The following is an 18459-nucleotide window of genomic DNA, read 5'->3' on the forward strand; positions in this document are numbered from 1 at the left end:
TGCTATCAAATTATACTCACTTGTGAGCGATAGCTAAGATCAATTGTCCAGTATGACCAGACAAGACTGTCACAGCTGCAATGTACTTGATCATAAATCTGCTTAATCAGGTCTGATCTGGAGAGAAACAACAACCACATGCCCATTGCATGCTTAATTTGAGGTTCTATGAAGGATCCAGTTCTCTTTAAACAATATCCCTATTAGGGACTATATTTGTTGAGTTTACCTGTAAAAATAGGATTCTTCATAATAAATCTCAGCAATGAAATAATCTTCTTCATTTCAGACTATAGTGGACATTCTGTAAATATAGCATATACTGGATGCCAAGCTTAGGTGTTGATCATAGTGATCATTTATCTGCTCCTATTTTTTATGCCAACTGAAGCAGTAATGATCAGGGCTACAAAATAAACATGACAATGTCTTCCCATGCAAATCAGCCCTAAGCAAGCAGACCTATAATCAGTGCTAGTCCAGCTGTGACTATTGCCTCTTTTTATAGATCTAAGACTGTATTAGCCAATGTTTATTATATATCTCCCTGTTTTAGAATAGGCACACCATATCCTCGGCTCCGTTGAAGTCTAATGTCGGCTCCATCTAATAAGTCTAGTACAGAGCCGACACCATATCCTTGCATGCCAGAAAAAGAGACTAAAAGGTATGACAAGAAGTTGGATATTGGGACCTGAAACACTGCCTCAGAAACGCTGTCCAACACATGCCAGCATTGAAAACTAAGTATTTATGTATGCATGTATGTATATATGCAAGTTCTCTTTCTCTTTTTAATTTGGAATGAACTTTGACCAGCCACCAGATTGTAGGCGCCAGATATCCACAGTCATCCTCTCCTGTTGGTTTAGATCCAGGTGGTACCACGAGGAGGTCAAAGTAGGACTTGGGGTTTGCATCACTCTTGGGAAGTTTTAGCCCAGTATGGTGCTCACCCAACCAGCATCCAGTGACTATGTGGACCCCCATTAACTGAGAACAGGGCAAGCTGCCACAAGGTCACCACAATGCTGTCATCATTACACTATACAGACTCCTCAAACTACCTGGGGATCACCTTGCTTTCCACTGCAGGAAGAGTTCTAGCAAGACTACTCCTCAACAGACTTGTTCTGTCGATTGCTGAAAATCATCTTCCAGAAAGCTAATATGGTTTCACAGCCAACAGGTGTACAACAGATATGGTTTTCGTTCCCAGACAGCTCCAGGAAAAGTGCCAGGAACAAAATAAAACAAACCACTTTATGTAACAGATGTCAATTTGATGAAAGCATTGGACACTGTGAGCAGGAGAGGTCTGTGGCAGATCCTAAACTGACTTGGGAAATGGCAGTCAAAACAGTTGCCATACTTTAAACAGCTTACAAGGATACTGCATGAGCAAAACACAAGTTTACAAGTGGCTTTCATGTTTTAGGAATGATCACTTGTCATTTGAAGATCAACTTGGTTCAGAGCAACCATTGACCTCCCAAATGATTGAAAACAACATGAACATTCATGAACTGATCTTGGAGGACCACTGCTGAGCAATTGACGAACTTGTTCATATGACTGGCATGTCCTGGAGCCCCTGCCAACGAATTTTGAGCAAGGAATTGCAAGTGAAAAGAGTTGCAGCAAAATTTGTGCCTTGTTTTGCTCATGGAAGATCAAAAGCAGTCACAACTGAATGCATGTCATGAACTGAAAGAACAGTTGGAAGTTGATCTGGACCAGTTTTTGAAGGTCATCACTGGTGATGAAAGCTGGTGCTACGGAATTTGCTCAACAGAGGTAGGCGCAGGTGTGGTTGTATGGTAAGTAGCTTGCTTACCAGCCACATGGTTCCGGGTTCAGTCCCACTGCATGGCACCTTGGGCAAGTGTCTTCTACTATAGCCTCGGGCCGACCAAAGCCTTGTGAGTGGATTTGGTAGACGGAAACTGAAAGAAGCCCGTTGTATATATATATATATATATATATATATATATATATATATATATATGTGTGTGTGTGTGTGTGTGTGTGTGTGCGCGTGTGTGTGTGTGTGTGTATATGTTTGTGTATATGCTACATATTTGTGTTGTTGGATATGGTTAGATGTAAGTACATATATGCTTGAAAATAAATGTGTTGTACATGTGTGTATCTAGACATATACATAGCCTACCTGTAAATGGAGATAAGGGAGCATGTGTATCTGAATACATATGCCTGTGTGTGTGTGTGTATATATATATAACTATGCATATATACACACACACACACACACACACACTACTTGAGCATCCTGTTGTTGCTGAGTAATTTTTACACTAGAACACCTTAGAAGACTTTTGGCAGGGAAGTTTCAATTTATTTTTCAGCGCACCCTGGCAAATGATGGAGTGTGGAAGCTTTTTACAAAAAAGAATTTTTTCAAACCCTCCTCCCTGACTCAGTACCAATTTTGGCCAATTGTTTTTTGCATGACATACTTGTTACCATTACAATCCCCACTTCCTTTATTTTCAAACAGAAAATGAAGCATAATTAGAAACAATAGTGAAATTTTCATTAACATCACCCTCCCCAAACGAATCTAAAATTCCAGCTTTTTGTGGGGGTAATTTATTTTTTCATAGTTTTAAAATATGAACAGTCCAAATCTGCAATTTGTTTCCATTTATAGATCAACCAGTTCAAAGCCACAGTCATGTACAACAGCCATTCAAATTAAGGACTTGTGTGCTGGAGCATTGTTCTAATGAAACAAACCCCTTTTGTCAGTTTTCCTAGGCATCTAGTCTTGATAATCTTTCGTAACTGCCTCAACAAGTTGGCATAGTACTCTCCATTAATGGTACAGCCCTTCTGAAGATAGTCAATAAACATGATGCCTTTTGCATCCCCCCCCCCCCAAAAAGGGCACCATCTTCCCTGCAGATGAAATGACTTTGGCCTTCTTTGGAGCAGGTGAGGAAGGGTGTTTTTACTGCATGGACTGCCTCTTTGTTTCTGGCTCAGAGTGATGAAGCCAACACTCATCCTGTGTTAGGAAATGTTCAAGGAAACCAACTGGGTCTACTTCAAATGATATCAGATTTTACTGGGATGTGATTAGCCTGATGCACTTTTGATCAGGTGTCAGAAGATGTGGCACTCACGGAGCAGAAACCATTATCCCAAGTTCATTGTGCAGAATATTCTCAACCCCCTCACAGGATATCCTAATAGCATTGGCTGTTTGATTTATGGTCAATTGCCTGTCATCTATCAGCATGTGGTGAACATGTTTAATGTTTTCCTTGGTGGTGGAAGTTACAGGACATCCAGATTTTGAGTCATCTTCAAGACTTTCTATTCCTCTCCTAAATTCAGCTGCCCACTTTTGCACTGTTGATAAAGACGTGATGTCATCCCCTATTGTAGCAACCATTTCAGCATGAATGTCCTTGGGGACTAAAACCCTCTTTCTGCAGGTACTTGATAACACCATGATGCTAAATTTTGTCTATTTTCAAGAAAAGTCACAACTAGTTACTTTTTAAGTCGTCTTTGAACAGTGAGATGTCAGTTTAGCTGGAAAGAAACAATGCAGTTATAAATTAGAAATATAGAAATTAAAGCATGCAAGATTTCACAGCTCTAGTATCACTCCTTCATAATCAGCCTATGAACTTTTCAGCCCATCCTTGTATTTATATATAGGACTGTGTCCAAAATGTTACACTTGGTCGGTCTCCTAACCTTTGCGGCATACACATCGACCTGTTCCCAGCTTAGCAAACGTGGCGTACATCCCCTCTGTATAAGCTCCCCTCAATCGCTGCTTGATCTTCGCTACGATCAGTTGGTCTTCCTCATCTATCAAGGAGCCACTATGATCTTACAAATCCAAGTCACTACATGTCCTTCACCATAGAAAAGTCTAACGGAATCACTGCCATCACATGGAAGGGGATAACAAGGGAGAAATATACTTATGCACGAGTGCCGAAATAGCTTGTTGTACGAGGGAACTGTATGCGGGGAAATAAAAAACGTTCGCCTATCTTTTCGTCGTTTTGCCGTCCAGCTGTACTCAATCCAAAACTCATGCCCTGCCTGTGCACCTAACGATAGCATTGCTAATACCAATTTCTTTCAGCTCGCTCATCTATTCGTCCTGAGTGCTCAAGGCAAAAGACGGAGAGGATCCCGATCTTACTTCCTCTCTCACCCTTCCTGTTCTGTTCAAGTCCCTTGACCGTTAACGTCACAACCCTGTTCTTCCACTCATCTTATTTCCACACCAATGAAGCCTGTTCTTCTCCAGTGAGCATCTACGCATTTTACTAGGAAACGTGTTGGGCAAGGGGCACACTACCAGCCCATAAGTGCTTTTGTAAGAGGGATATTTTAAAAAATTGCAGCAGCTCACATCTATGTCTGGTAGTCATTCCGGTACTCCCTGGGGAAGATATACTGGCAATATGATGCCATGTGAGAGTATTCTCAAATGCTATAAACACAATGGAAAACATTGCCCTCTAGTCTTAACATAACTTATGCATACACATCACAGATATTTCATTATTTCAGCTATTATTTGCTTTCTGGGAAAATCTTTTAAATCAGTCAATGATAGCGAATATAAGGCCTTCAAAACATTTTAGAAAATATGATTTTAGATTCTGAGTCTTTGACTTGCCGGCAAGAAGCAATGTCTTTTCAAGATTTGCACCAAGGCCGCCACTCCTCATTGGCTGTAATAAAATACATGATCTTTAATTTTCAAATACGAGGGATTTTTGTCAACTAATTGTTTGGATAATATTAACTGATAGAAGTGTTTCAACCCTATAAAATGAGACCCTATCCCATTTATCATAAGATAGTTTCATGGGATCAAGGTAATACTAAAGGCTAATAAAATATGTGATTTTTAATTTTCAGAAACCTCTCTCGAGAGTTATTGTCTACTAATTGCTTGTATAATCTCTGCTGAACGGCGATTTTCAGCCCACTATATTATATACGGGATATCTTACATTACTTTTCATAAAATATAAATGAATTAGTGGTGTCAATGTAATAGCGGAAGTTGAGGGTATAAGACGGAAGTTAGTTTTCAATTAATCAGTTAAATATGGCGGACTTATCGCTTGACGACTACATCAAGAATGATTTCCGTTCGCGTGAAGTGTAAGTAGTTTATTGTTCCATTTAGTTTGTCTATTGTGCACTTTCGTTTATTCTTTCCTGCAACGTTTGATTCTACTATATATGTTGTCATTATTTCTTTTATTTTCTTCCTTATACTTCGGTCTCCTGAAACAATCTAACTGTTTAGTTTACGCGGACACATGTATTCTTTACCAAAAACACATCAGTAAATGTATAACACTGAATCCAGTTACTTTTTAAGAATTCTCTCTTCAAAATATCCTTTCAGTCCATTAAAGTCGCCAAAATATATTGCTTTAAATCACCCATCAGAAGCATATCTTTCATTAATTCGAAATATTCCCCAGGTGTACTTTAACAATATGTAAATATTCTTTTTTTTTTTAAACTCTTCTGTGACTTCAAATAGTGCTCTAGTTATTCATTCTGTACAGCTTGACAGGATTAAGATTCGCTGATCATGCATTCTGTATAACATCACAGTATAAAAGTTCGAATTGACAAATAAATTTCTTTCGAAATGGATTCTGTACAATAATACTTTTTACTATTATGTATTTTCAAAATACATTTGTTCTCGTATACTAGACATTTCACTTTCCTTTTGACGTAACCAAAAATATGTGTATTATAAGCGATATTATTTCTTGGTTGGTGTTTTCTATAGACAATTTTTTTTACAATGATAAAACGTCAGCTTTTATTGAGTTATATCGATTTTAGTTTGCCTTGTATTTAATTTTGTTTTAAGAAAGCTCTCGGTCTGCCAGGAACTCAAAGGAAGAAGTTAACCTTTTGTTTTTTAGAGTATCTAGACGGGTTCACTTAGTTTTTATTCTATAATAATAATGAATAGTAGCGTTAAGTTTCCATATATTTGTATTAATGATCAACTATTATATAAATATTTATATAATATGATTCCACATATTTGTTTTCATGTTTAGTTTAATCAGTAATTTTAAAATTTATTTGTTTGTTGCAACCGAAGTTGACAATTTCATAAAAATATTTCCGTTTTTCAGCATTATGTATTTTGATTATCGATTTTCTCAGTATACACCTATCTTTTACTTCCATTTCTTTTTTTTATTTTATTGAATTTGTATTTGCTTGATTATTTGACATCAGCTGTGTTTGGTTCTACTACTGAGTACTGCTACCATTGTGTTGAAATCTCGTGTAGGCTTGAATTAATTTTCCATCCCGTTGTAGTTGATAAACTACAATTATATTGCAAAAATGCCCCTAAATTCCATTAAACTTTGAATATGCATTCATCTGTGGAGGCGCAATGGCCCAGTGGATAGGTCATAGGATCGCGGTTTCGATTCCCAGACCGGGCGTTGTGAGTGTTTATTGAGCGGAAACACCTAAAGCTCCACAAGGCTCCGGCAGGGGATGGTGGCGAACCCTGCTGTACTCTTCCACCACAACTTTCTCTCACTCTTACTTCCTGTTTCTGTTGTGCCTGTAATTCAAAGGGTCAGCCTTGTCACACTGTGTCACGCTGAATATCCCCGTGTCTGTGGAGTGCTCAGCCACTTGCACGTTAATTTCACGAGCAGGCTGTTCCGTTGATCGGATCAACTGGAACCCTCGACGTCGTAAGCGACGGAGTGCCAACAACAATACATTCATCTATAAATGAATGAACTAGGAGTGTAATCCTTATCGCATCACTACAGACTTGTTCTTTTGGGCTCATCTGATCAACATTCCTGATAAGATGCTTCGCTTTGAAGTTAGACTAAGAAGAATTCGGAGGAAATATCTTTTCTGCTTAAATATGAATACTGCAATGGATAATAAAGTAACATCTTAACAACTGTACTCGGTTTGGTGTGTAAAATAAATTTACATTTAAATTCACTATTCATTTCAATCTGTGTTCGCTTAACTCATTAAGGCAATTGTTTCTCTTTTAAATGTATGTGTTCGCAACTAATTTTAAATTAGCTCGATATTTAGAAAGGTGCTTCTCAAGTAAACGTCGAAGCTGTCGTGGTTTAACAAAGTCACACTGATAATATATTTATCAGTTTCTCTTTGTTTCTTCTCGCTTTTTTTTGTGGTGCTCCAGCATGACCGCAGCACTTGGCTGAAACGCATAAATAAATATTGCAATAAAGTGAGCAAACATGCAAAAATATATTTCAAGTGTACAATAGGATTCCGCAGTTTAAGTTTTGGTTATTCCCCTTAGATTGTTATTATCGAGAACGAATGGATAGCAGAATTGGTAGAGCGTTGCCTCGCAACTTCTTCTATTCCAAGTTCAAAATTCGTTGAGTTTGTCCTTACGGTTTATTCTTTCATTGTCTGTGAAATAAGTTAGTGAAGGTACTGAGGTCGGTATAACAATCAGTTACACTCTTCTCCACAGATGTATGACCTGTACACACATTTGGAATCTTCTATTGTGAATGATGGATGATAACAGAATAGAAAGCGTGCCAGACAAAAATGTCTGTAGTGTTTTGTTATATTTTTAAACATTGTGGTCGATAACCCCCCCCCCCCTTCAAGTTTTGAGGTCGAAATTAATGGTTTTATGTTAGTGTTTGAAATCCATAGAAGAAATGATTATTCTTGGTAAGTTCGTAGATAGCAACATACTTGACTACAAGAAAATTTACCTTTACCCTCATCTCTGCCTATTGTGTCATTAATAGTCTTAAACATCGACGTTTAGAATCAGAAAATAAATGTGGTCAAAATATTTAGCTGTTGAAGAAATCTCAGCCCACCCCCTATCTCAAGAATATTTTGAACCTTGTATACACCAACCCCATGGAGAAATATTAGAAAGGAGTACCAAATTTTGTATATTAGGGTAAATTATTAATCTAACAAAAAGAAAAAAAAATTGCACAAATTTCAATAATCATTGTACAACTGTTCAAGCCAAATTCTGATGGGTAAAAGTCAATTCTACAAATTGCAGAATTCATATTCAAAGTAATATAAGCAAACTCTCTCTCTTATTTCCTCCAGTGCCAGTAGCAATATAAGCAAAACTACTGTTTTTATTGAATTAACTGTATGGAAGGAATTTTGTGAGGATAATTTTTGAAATTTGAAATTATGATATATTGTCATGTATAATATATAATTTTAAGGAAAATGGAATTTATGTATGACATATGGAATTGAAATTAATTGCTCTACTGTTTTTATTTTGTAACTGAATAGAGTGACCAACAAAACAAGTTTTGTGTCCCAAGAATGAAAATACCTGATTCTCAGTTTTTTGTTTTTTAGTTATTTACTGAATCCAAATAAATTAATAACATTTCTCTATCAGATCAGGTTTTTGTGTGGTGTGCAATTTAATTTTTAATGACCCTTATAATTACACATCTTAAAATACAATGGAAAAGACATGCTTGGTTAAAAAAAGTCGCCTAGTTTGATTTTCTACTATATTTTGCTTCAGGGTCTAGCAATGGTCAGCAAGCATACTTAAGCTCTAGTTGCCTTGGTAATGCTTTTTCTATGGTAGAAATATCCTAGAGGAAATGCTCACCAGACCCAGTTTTTCTAATAAAAAAAAAAGAGAGAAAGTCACTCCAAACAAAAATTTTAATGACACACTGTACCCATCACTTGGTAAGATTTAAGATTACCTATTGTTTCAAAATAGTTCTTAGTATTTTGATTTCCCAAAAACAGATACTTTTGAAAATTGTTATGCAGCTCAACTTCATTCAAGTCTCCTTCAAATCTTTCTTCCCTTAAGAATCTATATATTTAAAGATGAGAATGTGTCTGTCTGTCTGTGTGAATCCCTAAAACTTGAGAACTACATTCAAATTTTACACATGCCTTACTTAGGGTCCATGTAGTGTCATAGACCAAAAAAATTTTTAACTTATTGCCTAGTGTGAGCCCAGAGCAATATCATATCTCCTCTACTATTTCAGTATTACGTGCCAAAAGTGAAACAATAACATCTCTCTATTGTAATGTCAGATATTTTCGCTTCAATAATTTCACTTTAATACTGAAACTATTATCTCACATATATACATCATCATCATCATCATCATCATCGTTTAACGTCCGCTTTCCATGCTAGCATGGGTTGGACGATTTGACTGAGGACAGGCATACATATATACATACATATCTATAATATATATATATATATATAGTGTGTGTGTGTGTATATATGCACTAGCAGAGATACCTGGCATTGCCCGTGTTACATGCAATTGAAGAATTAGACTTTTCTGTTATATTTTCTCTAATGAACTGGGATACCTATGATTTGAATTTCATCAAAATTGCAGATGAGGGTTCTTTCCCTCTTTACACACCCTAAAAAAATTCTAATCATGACACGTGTATTCCATACTACTGATCTTTATGCGCAGATTCCAAAATTCCAGTCTTATGGAACCTATTAAAAGGATTTTGCTCCTGAAAAATGGAGGTGATGGAGCTCTAAAATGTGGGAGTTAAGGCCCCTATTGAGGGTGGCTGTCTTAATGTCAACCAGAAAAGTTGAATTGTTGAGAATCTTTTTAACTTGGGTCTTATAGCTATTGTTTGTATTTCTTTGAAATTGGAAATATATGTGTGTTCACTGGGTTTGTAAAAGAGAGCAAAGCTACAGGAAACCAAAAGACGAATGATCACAATAAGCAGTCAGCTACCCTACCATAGTCGTTACCACTCCCAATGTAGGATTCCTCACCATACAGCTGACAAGCACAGCCGTAAGATGCATTACAGATCTGTAGCAATTGGAAGGACATGAGCCAACTCAAATAAACATTAACAACTGTCTGATGTGAGGGCTCAGGAAGAATGAAAGTGTCACTTCTGGAGTTTTCAAATGATCACTATACCAATAGGTAACTGGATAGAATAAATTTACAATCTATAAATGTCTTTGAATAACCAGTCACTCATCTGGGAAGGCCTTAAAATCAATGTTACCATCTGGGGACTATGTGTGACCCAGTAATAATAAAAAGACTCAAAGGAGGTCTGCGACCAAATAACTTTACTGAACACTTTGCAACTGAATCAGTGGAGGCAAAGATGCCTCTCATTTACTTGACAATGCAGCACATGTGCCACCAGCATGGGAGCCAATCAGTGGCCCTGGCAACAGTCACACTCGGATGGTGCTTTTAACCTTCTACTGGCACGAGTGCCAATCAAGCGGTACTGTCATCAGCCATGTCAGTGATTTTGATTTCACTTGCTGCAACAGGTCTTCGCAAGCAAAGTTTATTGTCCAATGAATGAGGGGTACTCATAAGTGGGCTGGTTACACCCACTGGCATAGGCCACGGGTTATGGTCTCACTTGACTTGTCTGGTCTTCTCAAGCACAGCATATCTCCAAAGGTCTCTGTCACTAGTCATTGCCTGGGTAAGGCCCAATGTTTGAAGGTCATGCTTCACCACCTCATCGCAGGTCTTCCTGGGTCTACCTCTTCCACAGGTTCCCTCAACTGCTAGGGTGTGACACTTTTTCACACAGTTGTCCTCATTCATTTGCAACACATGCCCATACGAGCACAGTCATCTCTCTTGCACACCACATCTGATGCTTCTTAAAAACTTTTCTCTCAGAGTGCTTACACTCTGTTGTGTATGCATGCTGACATTACACATCCAGCGGAGCATATTGGCTTCATTCCTTGCAAGCTTAAGCATGTCCTCAGCAGTCATGACCCATGTTTCACTGCCATGTAGCATGGCTGTTTGTACACATGCGTCATAGCCTACCTTTTACTCTGAGTGAGAGGCCCTTTGTCACCAGCAAAGATAAGAGCTCGCTGAACTTTACCCTCCAACAGTTCAGCAGTTTGACAAAGCATCTACAAGAACACACCACTGGCTTAACTCAGCACACACTACCTGTTAACATTGGCATTTACAAGCAGAATGTCTTGCAGTTGATCTACAGACAAATTCTAGGCTCATCTGAACAAGTCTGAACATATTTCAACTTGAACAGTCTGTTGGCATGACCAAATTTATCCTGCCAGCATTATAAAAACTTTCTTTCTAAGGAATAAATTGTACTAATTTGTCATAATAAATAACTACAACATATATTAATATATTTTCTGTGCTGATTAAACAAAATGTGAATAAAATGAACATTGCATCACAAGAAAACTAAGCTTTATTGGAAAAATTTTATTCCGTATTTCAGTTCAGCATACTCTTGGATCTCCCATCAAAACACTTGACAAAATTGTTGTGCAGTGTATCACCCTACTCACAAAATATCTTACTCTTCTACTGATTTCAGCCATTAGACTGAGTACCATATTCAAGAGGTTTAGATGATCACATATTTGTTTGCATGCTTCCATACAGTTTCCATCTACTAAATTTCATTTACAACTTGTAGGTCAACCTACAGTAGAAGGCACCTGCCCATGGTGCTACATGGAGGTGAAGGGTCAGATCTGGAGCCACATGAACCATATGGCTCTTGTTGCATTTATATATTGCATAATGATATACAATATAAATTTTATTGATTTTCAAACCATTACACAGTACAAATATTTTCTCAATGAATAGGCTCAAGTCAACAGGCTTGATGTTCTTATGGTTAAGTTGTTTGTCATAGAGACCACAAAAATCCACTCAGCAACAAATTTGTGCAAACAAACCAATAGGAGGACCTTTACATAATTTGCTAGAAACAGCAACCAAATCTTCCTCAAATCATATTCAATAACAGATTATTTAGATCACTGGACAAAGTTTGGTAGTAATTCATTTCTCAGTCAGTAATTAATTACTTTGAGCTTGATACTTCAAGAAACCAAAGAAAGGTTAATTTAACCAAAGAAAATAGTTTCATGAATACACATTTGCCAGTAGATTGTGGTTAGTGTGACCATGGAAAATTCAACCTAGTAGAATCAGTAGTGTGTTGGAAAAAATGTCTTCTGATATGTGGTTACATTCCTTTACTGTCTAAGTTTAAATCAACATCTAAGATTGATTTTTAGCTTTGATCCTTCTTGGTTTAACTATGAGAGTTGATGTAACTGATTGTTTCATCTCCAAAATCAATTTGTAACCTTGCTAGTTGTCACTTATTAAAATAATATATTCATTTTCAGAAGATATCTCATTATTTATTTATTTTCTTCAATTTGGTTTAATTTCAGACAAGGAAAATCTTGGAAAAACAAACGCTTGCAGCCATTGTTGAAAACCAATTCACTTTCTCGTAACTTAAAACCTATGACAAAGAAATCCCTTTACCATTCTAATCAAAGGCCACCAGCAAAACAACGGCTTAGTAGTGGCAATCAGAATCCTTCAAGTCACAAGCAGCAAGTTTACAATCAACATGTTAAAGCTCCTCAACGAAAGCCAGCATTACTTCAGTTTGATGCCCGCTTGAAATTGTCTGCAAAATCCTTCAAAGATGCTAGGGAAAAAATTGGAAGTAATGTTGTTGATGCAAGACATAAAATCCAAAACTCTCAAGCAAAGAAATATGTTCAAGATGCTAGGAAGAAAATTATCATGAATCATAAATTGAATCTAAATAGTCAAAACAACCCAAAGGTAACAATAATGGGTTTAGGGAAACCACAGTCATTTAAGGACTCTGTACCAGGGAAAATGACTACAGCTGGGGCCAATATCATTCGTACGGTAAATATCTCTGTTCACTTTTCTGGTAATTTTTTCTTCTCAGTTCATTAAGTTATTAAGTTAATTGCATGCATTTGATAAAGCATGAGTGCAGGCATGTCTAAATGTAAAGTTTGTTTGTTTTCCAGCTACATGATTCTAGGTTCAGTCCAATTAACCAAGCCATTATAAAAACAAGCACAATATTTAATTGAAATAACATCATCTCTCATGTAATAGGACTCAAGGTATTCATTTTTTTGTGAGGTGAGGGAGTCACTCTCAATATGGCAGCAAGTAACCAGTAATAAATCAGTCCTCAAGCAGCCACTTTGTTGGGAGATATGAAACAGTTTCAAAAATCTGGGTTAAGCAACCAACTCAACTTCGTTATTAGTGGTAGTGTTAGAAAAGAGGACTGTACATTGATAGACTAGGGGATAGTATGAAAATGGAATATGTTGTATATGTCTAATTTGAACTTGTGTGGGTAGATATTTGTTAGGGGTAATGTGAACAGGGAAGGAATTTTGTACATATTTGTGTTCTTATTACGATTTGTAGTGTAGTTTAATAGTTTTTTTTAATTTCCAGGTAAACAACAGACATCAATCTAGAATTCACCCATCAAGTGAAGTTAGTCTAAAGCGAACTGTAAGTTTTTGTTTTAATTAATTTTGTGCTTCTTATTACATAGTATAATCCAGGGCTGTGAAGTCGACAAAACCTTTAACTCCAACTCATCAATTTATGGTACTACCAGTTACAACTCCATTTGTAGACTAATCATATATTAGCGTTTAAATTCAAAGCACACAATATATATGGCTTAAAAAAGTAGTCATCAGGCTACTTTTTAACACCCTCACCTATTAGTTTGCATATAAAGGCATTAGCTCTGCCATTGTGGCTTTTTAAAAATATTATTTAAGAAGTTACAAACGTTTAAGCATAAGACAAAGCTTACAACATTATTTTGGAAAAAAAAAAAAAACAAACGATATTTTTACCAAAGTGTTGTAAAGGGATATAAAAGAAACAAACAATAAATACTATGAAAGAAAGTCCAGAGCATCTTTTGCTTACCAGTTTCAAGTACATCAAAGCTAAAACTAATTGACTTAACACCTAAGGCAACTTGAGAAATCACCCTTTTAACAGACATAAGCTGAAGTAAATACATAGTCATTCCTTTCCTAGATTAAAATATTGTTTGAATGGGATGTGAAGAATTACATTAATTGAAATAAATCATATTGTAAAATTTATCCCTTCAAAATATATTAAAGAAACATTTTGTTTGTAGAATTACGGTTATATCAAAAATGCAAATTCAACGTTTGTTGACATCTTGCTTTTAGAAACTGTATTGCTTCTATCAGAACCTATTTTATAGAAGCTCTTAAATCTGATTTGATTGTTGAGCTGACAGAAATGTTAGCATGTCCATCTTTGTTTTGAGTTCAAATTCCACTGGAGTTGACTTTGCCTTTCATCCTTTTGGGATCAATAAAAAAGTACCAGTTGAGCACTGGGGTCAGTCTAATTGATTTAGCTCCTTCCCTGAAATTTCTGGCATTATGCCAAAATTTGAAACCATTGTTTGTGGAATTATGAATTTTAATGTATTGCACTTTACATTTAGTTGGAGTTGGTACATTTTTACCAACTCCAGCTCCCCAATAATTACTTACAACTTCGACTCCACAGCCTCGGTATTGTCAGCACTTGTTTTACTTATATTTGTTCTTAGATGAAGCCTACATGTCACCCATTATTGATTCTCTCCATCCTCCTCTTATTAGCTAGTAGATAAATCAACTATGGTATTGAGATCAGTCTTGACTATTAATACCACCATTACACTACAACTATCTACACAACAATACGTTGTGCGCATCCTCTCCCTTTCTTCTATTACTATGACAGTCCTTGCTGTTTTGAACTAACTGATGCAGCTGCCTCTCTTCTTTCATTAATCCATACTAAGCACTCTCACCTCCCCTGTATCTGATTAACCCTTCTCAAAATTACAGCTCCTTGGAGCCAATAACAGAGCTTTCTCATGATCGTTTGACCAGTTAGATATAGCAACCAAATCTCTCTTAAATTACACTAGCTTATATTAAAGGAAATATGCATCTCATATTATAATAGCCATTATAAATGTTGGTTGATTGTTCCGGTCACACTTTATTTTGTATAGAGAGAGAGAAAAACAAGTAAAAGCGGGATACAGAGAGAGTTATGATAAGAAGTTAAAACCAATTGAGAAACATTGAAATTGACTAGCAATGGTAGGGGTACAATAAAGATAACATCAAATATATGACACATATTCTCCTGCCTGTCAAACACACACACACACACACACACACACACACACAAACTACAGTTTAATTAGGATAGTTTTGACAAGTAGTTGGCAGGGAGTTGTAAAGAAGCCATGTGTGCGCATGAATATTTATATTTGTGTGGATGTGTATGTATGTCATTATTTAATATCCACATTTCCATGCTTGCATGGATCAGAGAGAATTTATTGAGGCAGATTTTCTATGGCTGGATGCCTTTCCTGTTGCCAATCCTGACTTGTTTTCGAGCAATTAATTTTTTTTGCACAGACACATATTTTTTACAGAGGGCTGGAAATGAACACCACTTATATGACAGTGATGCTCGTTTACAATCAGGATGTCGAAACAAGGGTACACACACACACATACATGACAAGCTTCCTTCAGTTTCTGTCTTCCAAATCCACTCACACAAGGCTTTGGTCAGCCTTGAGCAACATTTGCTCAAGATGCTGCACAGTGGAACTGAAACTGAGACTTCATGGTTGGAAAGCAAGCTTCTTAATCACACAGCCACACCTGCACCTATTTTTGATGGGACAGAAAGGGCAAGCAGCTTAGGCACTTGTTCACATTTTCATCACTTTGTTGTTGCATTATCCACAAGGTTCAACCACCCATGCAGATCTAGTGATTATATTGTTTACTTATAAAGTGAGGATATAGTAATTTTGTGTTACTATTATTTGAATTGTTACTATGTTTATATAATTAATTTTGAGTTAGTTGAAAGAAGGTACTTGACTTTTATACTATTTTACCTGTGTAGAGCACTTGTGAGGTTTTCTCCAATGAAAATAAGACCCCTTGATCCTACACTGTCTTCATTTGTTCCTTCCTTTTTGGCATGTGTATGTGTGTTTGTTTATTAATTTTATGTTTGTTTTTCCATGCTGGCATAAATTAGACCAGTGTTTCCCAACTCGTGCCATATAACCTCAAATGGGCCACGGCAGAGTTCAATGGAGCTACAGAACAATTAGGGAATGGAGGGGTCATAGGTTTAGTGAAGGGGGCCACATAACTACCACGCTGTTCCTAAAATTTTCTATTACTGTCTCTTGTTCTTTCAAATTTACACACACAATTCATTTTTTATATCTTCTGTTATAACAAATAAGGATAAGATGGGGAAAGTTCAGAGAGCTTTTACCTCTGTTGGTAACCAAAGATCTCTTTCTGAATGAAAGGAAGATTGTATGATGCATGTGTATGAACTGCTATGCTGTATGGTTGTAAAACGTGGGCCCTGAATGCAGAAGTCATGCGAAGACTAGTGAAGAATGAAACTGGTATACTCTGCTGGATGTGCAATATCAGTGTACATGTGCTACAGAGCAGTAGTATTGAGAAAAAAAGTTAAGTATAAGAAGAATTACATGCAGTGTGCAAGAGAGAAGTCTGTGCTGGTTTGGTCATGTAATGCATATGGATGTAGGCAGCTGCATACAGAAGTACCGGGAAGTTGTGGAAGAGGGAGGCTCAGGAAGACATGGGAGGAAATATTGATTGCTGATCTCAAAGCACTGAGCCTTATGAAGGAGATAGCAGAAAACTGAGATATGTGGCGCATTACTATGCTTGAGAAGACCCACCCACTACTACAAAAGGATTAATATCCTAAAACCAAGGTGCCATGTAAAAAGCACTGGTGATGGTGCCACATAAGAAGTACCCAGCACACTCTATAAAGTGGCTGGTGTTAGGAAGGGCATCCAGCCATAGAAACCAAGTCAAAATTGACTGTGGGAACTGGTATGGCCCCTGGGCTTGCCAGTTCCTGTCAAGCTGTCCAGTCCATGTCAGCATGGAAAATGGATGTTAAATGATGATGATAATTTATCATTGATCAAGTATTAAATTGAACTTGAAAATCTTGTATAAATTCAATATTATGTTATTGCTTTGAAGTTCGTACAACTGGTGACAATCACTAAGGCTAATTGCTTGCATAACTTCAGTGAACTTTGGGACAGTGTTGTAACAGTCATGAATGCCAAGCAGCTTAGAGAAGAAATCTTAGCTATTGAATATATATTCAAAATAGATATATTCAAAAAGCTAAATTTGCAGAACAAACAGCTACAAATTTAAAATAGACATTTTAAATTGAAAAGGGGCTACTAATACTTTCCTTAGAAAACCTAATCTCATCGTCGTCGTCGTTTAACGTCCGCTTTCCATGCTAGCATGGGTTGGACGATTTGACTGAGGACTGGTGAAACCAGATGGCTACACCAGGCTCCAATCTGATTTGGCAGAGTTTCTACATCTGGATGCCCTTCCTAACGCCAACCACTCAGAGAGTGTAGTGGGTGCTTTTACGTGTCACCCGCACGAAGGCCAGTCAGGCGGTACTGGCAACGGCCACGCTCAAAATGGTGCATTTCATGTGCCACCCGCACAAAAAAAAAAAAAAGATTTCATGTGCCACTTGCACATGAGCCAGTCCAGGGGAACCAGCAATGATCTCGCTCGAAAATCCTACAACGGCCCCGCACAAGAGCCAGTCCAGGAGCACTGGCAATGGTCTCGCTCGAAAAATTTCTTGTGTCACCAAATCTTGGGCGCGAGCCTGGTGTTGCCATCCGGTTTCACCAGTCCTCAGTCAAATCGTCCAACCCATGCTAGCATGGAAAGCGGACGTTAAACGATGATGATGATGATGATGATGGAGTTAATGCATTTTCCAACTCTTGTTGCTACTGAGGAGGAGCTGCAAGAGGTTGATATTTGAGTGTACATTGAACACTTAAAAAAACTGCACAATGATTAGGAGTCTAGGTTCCAAGTTTTCTTTGAAATGAGCATTCCAAGTTGGGTGGTAGATTGATTTGGGACAAATGCATTTGTTGTTGATATGGGCAACAAGAAAGCCTTGTTATTGAATTGCAATGTAAGCAAACTATTCAAGTTAAATTTAATCATGGACTTGATAACTTATTGACACAGTGAAATTACTATGAAATTCCCATTGCTTTAGCAGAAAGTAAAATTTCGTTCTATTACCTTTCCTACTTTTTACCTAGTTGTGTCCAGTTTAACTAAGTATCATTCCTGCTATCAAAAGTTCACATCTCTTAGAAATTGTATGTAGAGGTGATTTTTGTTCATCTCTAACAACCATGGACCCTGATATTGAAAAACTTGTGAAACTGCATCAATCACAAAGATTTTATTGAATAAATACAGTAAAAAGAAATATGGCACATTCCTCTGATTTTTTGGCTAAAGGATGTTATTTTATGGTCAAAAAGTAATATTTTTAGAAATTATTTTCTGGATATTAGTGTAAGTTTTTTGTTATGTATGGTATACCA

General features: G+C 37.0%; 1 protein-coding gene across 4 annotated transcripts in view; it reads left to right on the plus strand.

Moving 5' to 3' along the window:
- The first annotated feature begins 5105 nt into the window (after positions 1–5105).
- LOC149135420 (uncharacterized) overlaps positions 5106–18459 on the plus strand; it is a 35739-nt gene continuing 22385 nt past the window's right edge. For 3 of the 4 annotated variants that reach the window (XR_016241847.1, XM_089351990.1, XM_089351992.1), the window contains exons 1-3: positions 5106–5169; positions 12308–12803; positions 13377–13436. Coding sequence is in view for 3 of the 4 variants with exons in the window: in XM_089351990.1 (XP_089208116.1) it covers positions 5114–5169; positions 12308–12803; positions 13377–13436 (612 nt within the window). In the remaining variant the exon portion in view is untranslated. Of the gene's footprint in view, positions 5170–7622; positions 7747–12307; positions 12804–13376; positions 13437–18459 lie in introns of those variants that run through there. The other variant, XM_089351991.1, reaches the window with a different exon arrangement.

The sequence above is a fragment of the Octopus bimaculoides genome, chromosome 5 (genome assembly GCF_046866305.1).
Source record: "Octopus bimaculoides isolate indiv1 chromosome 5, ASM4686630v1, whole genome shotgun sequence".
NCBI classification, from domain to species: Eukaryota; Metazoa; Mollusca; class Cephalopoda; order Octopoda; family Octopodidae; genus Octopus; species Octopus bimaculoides.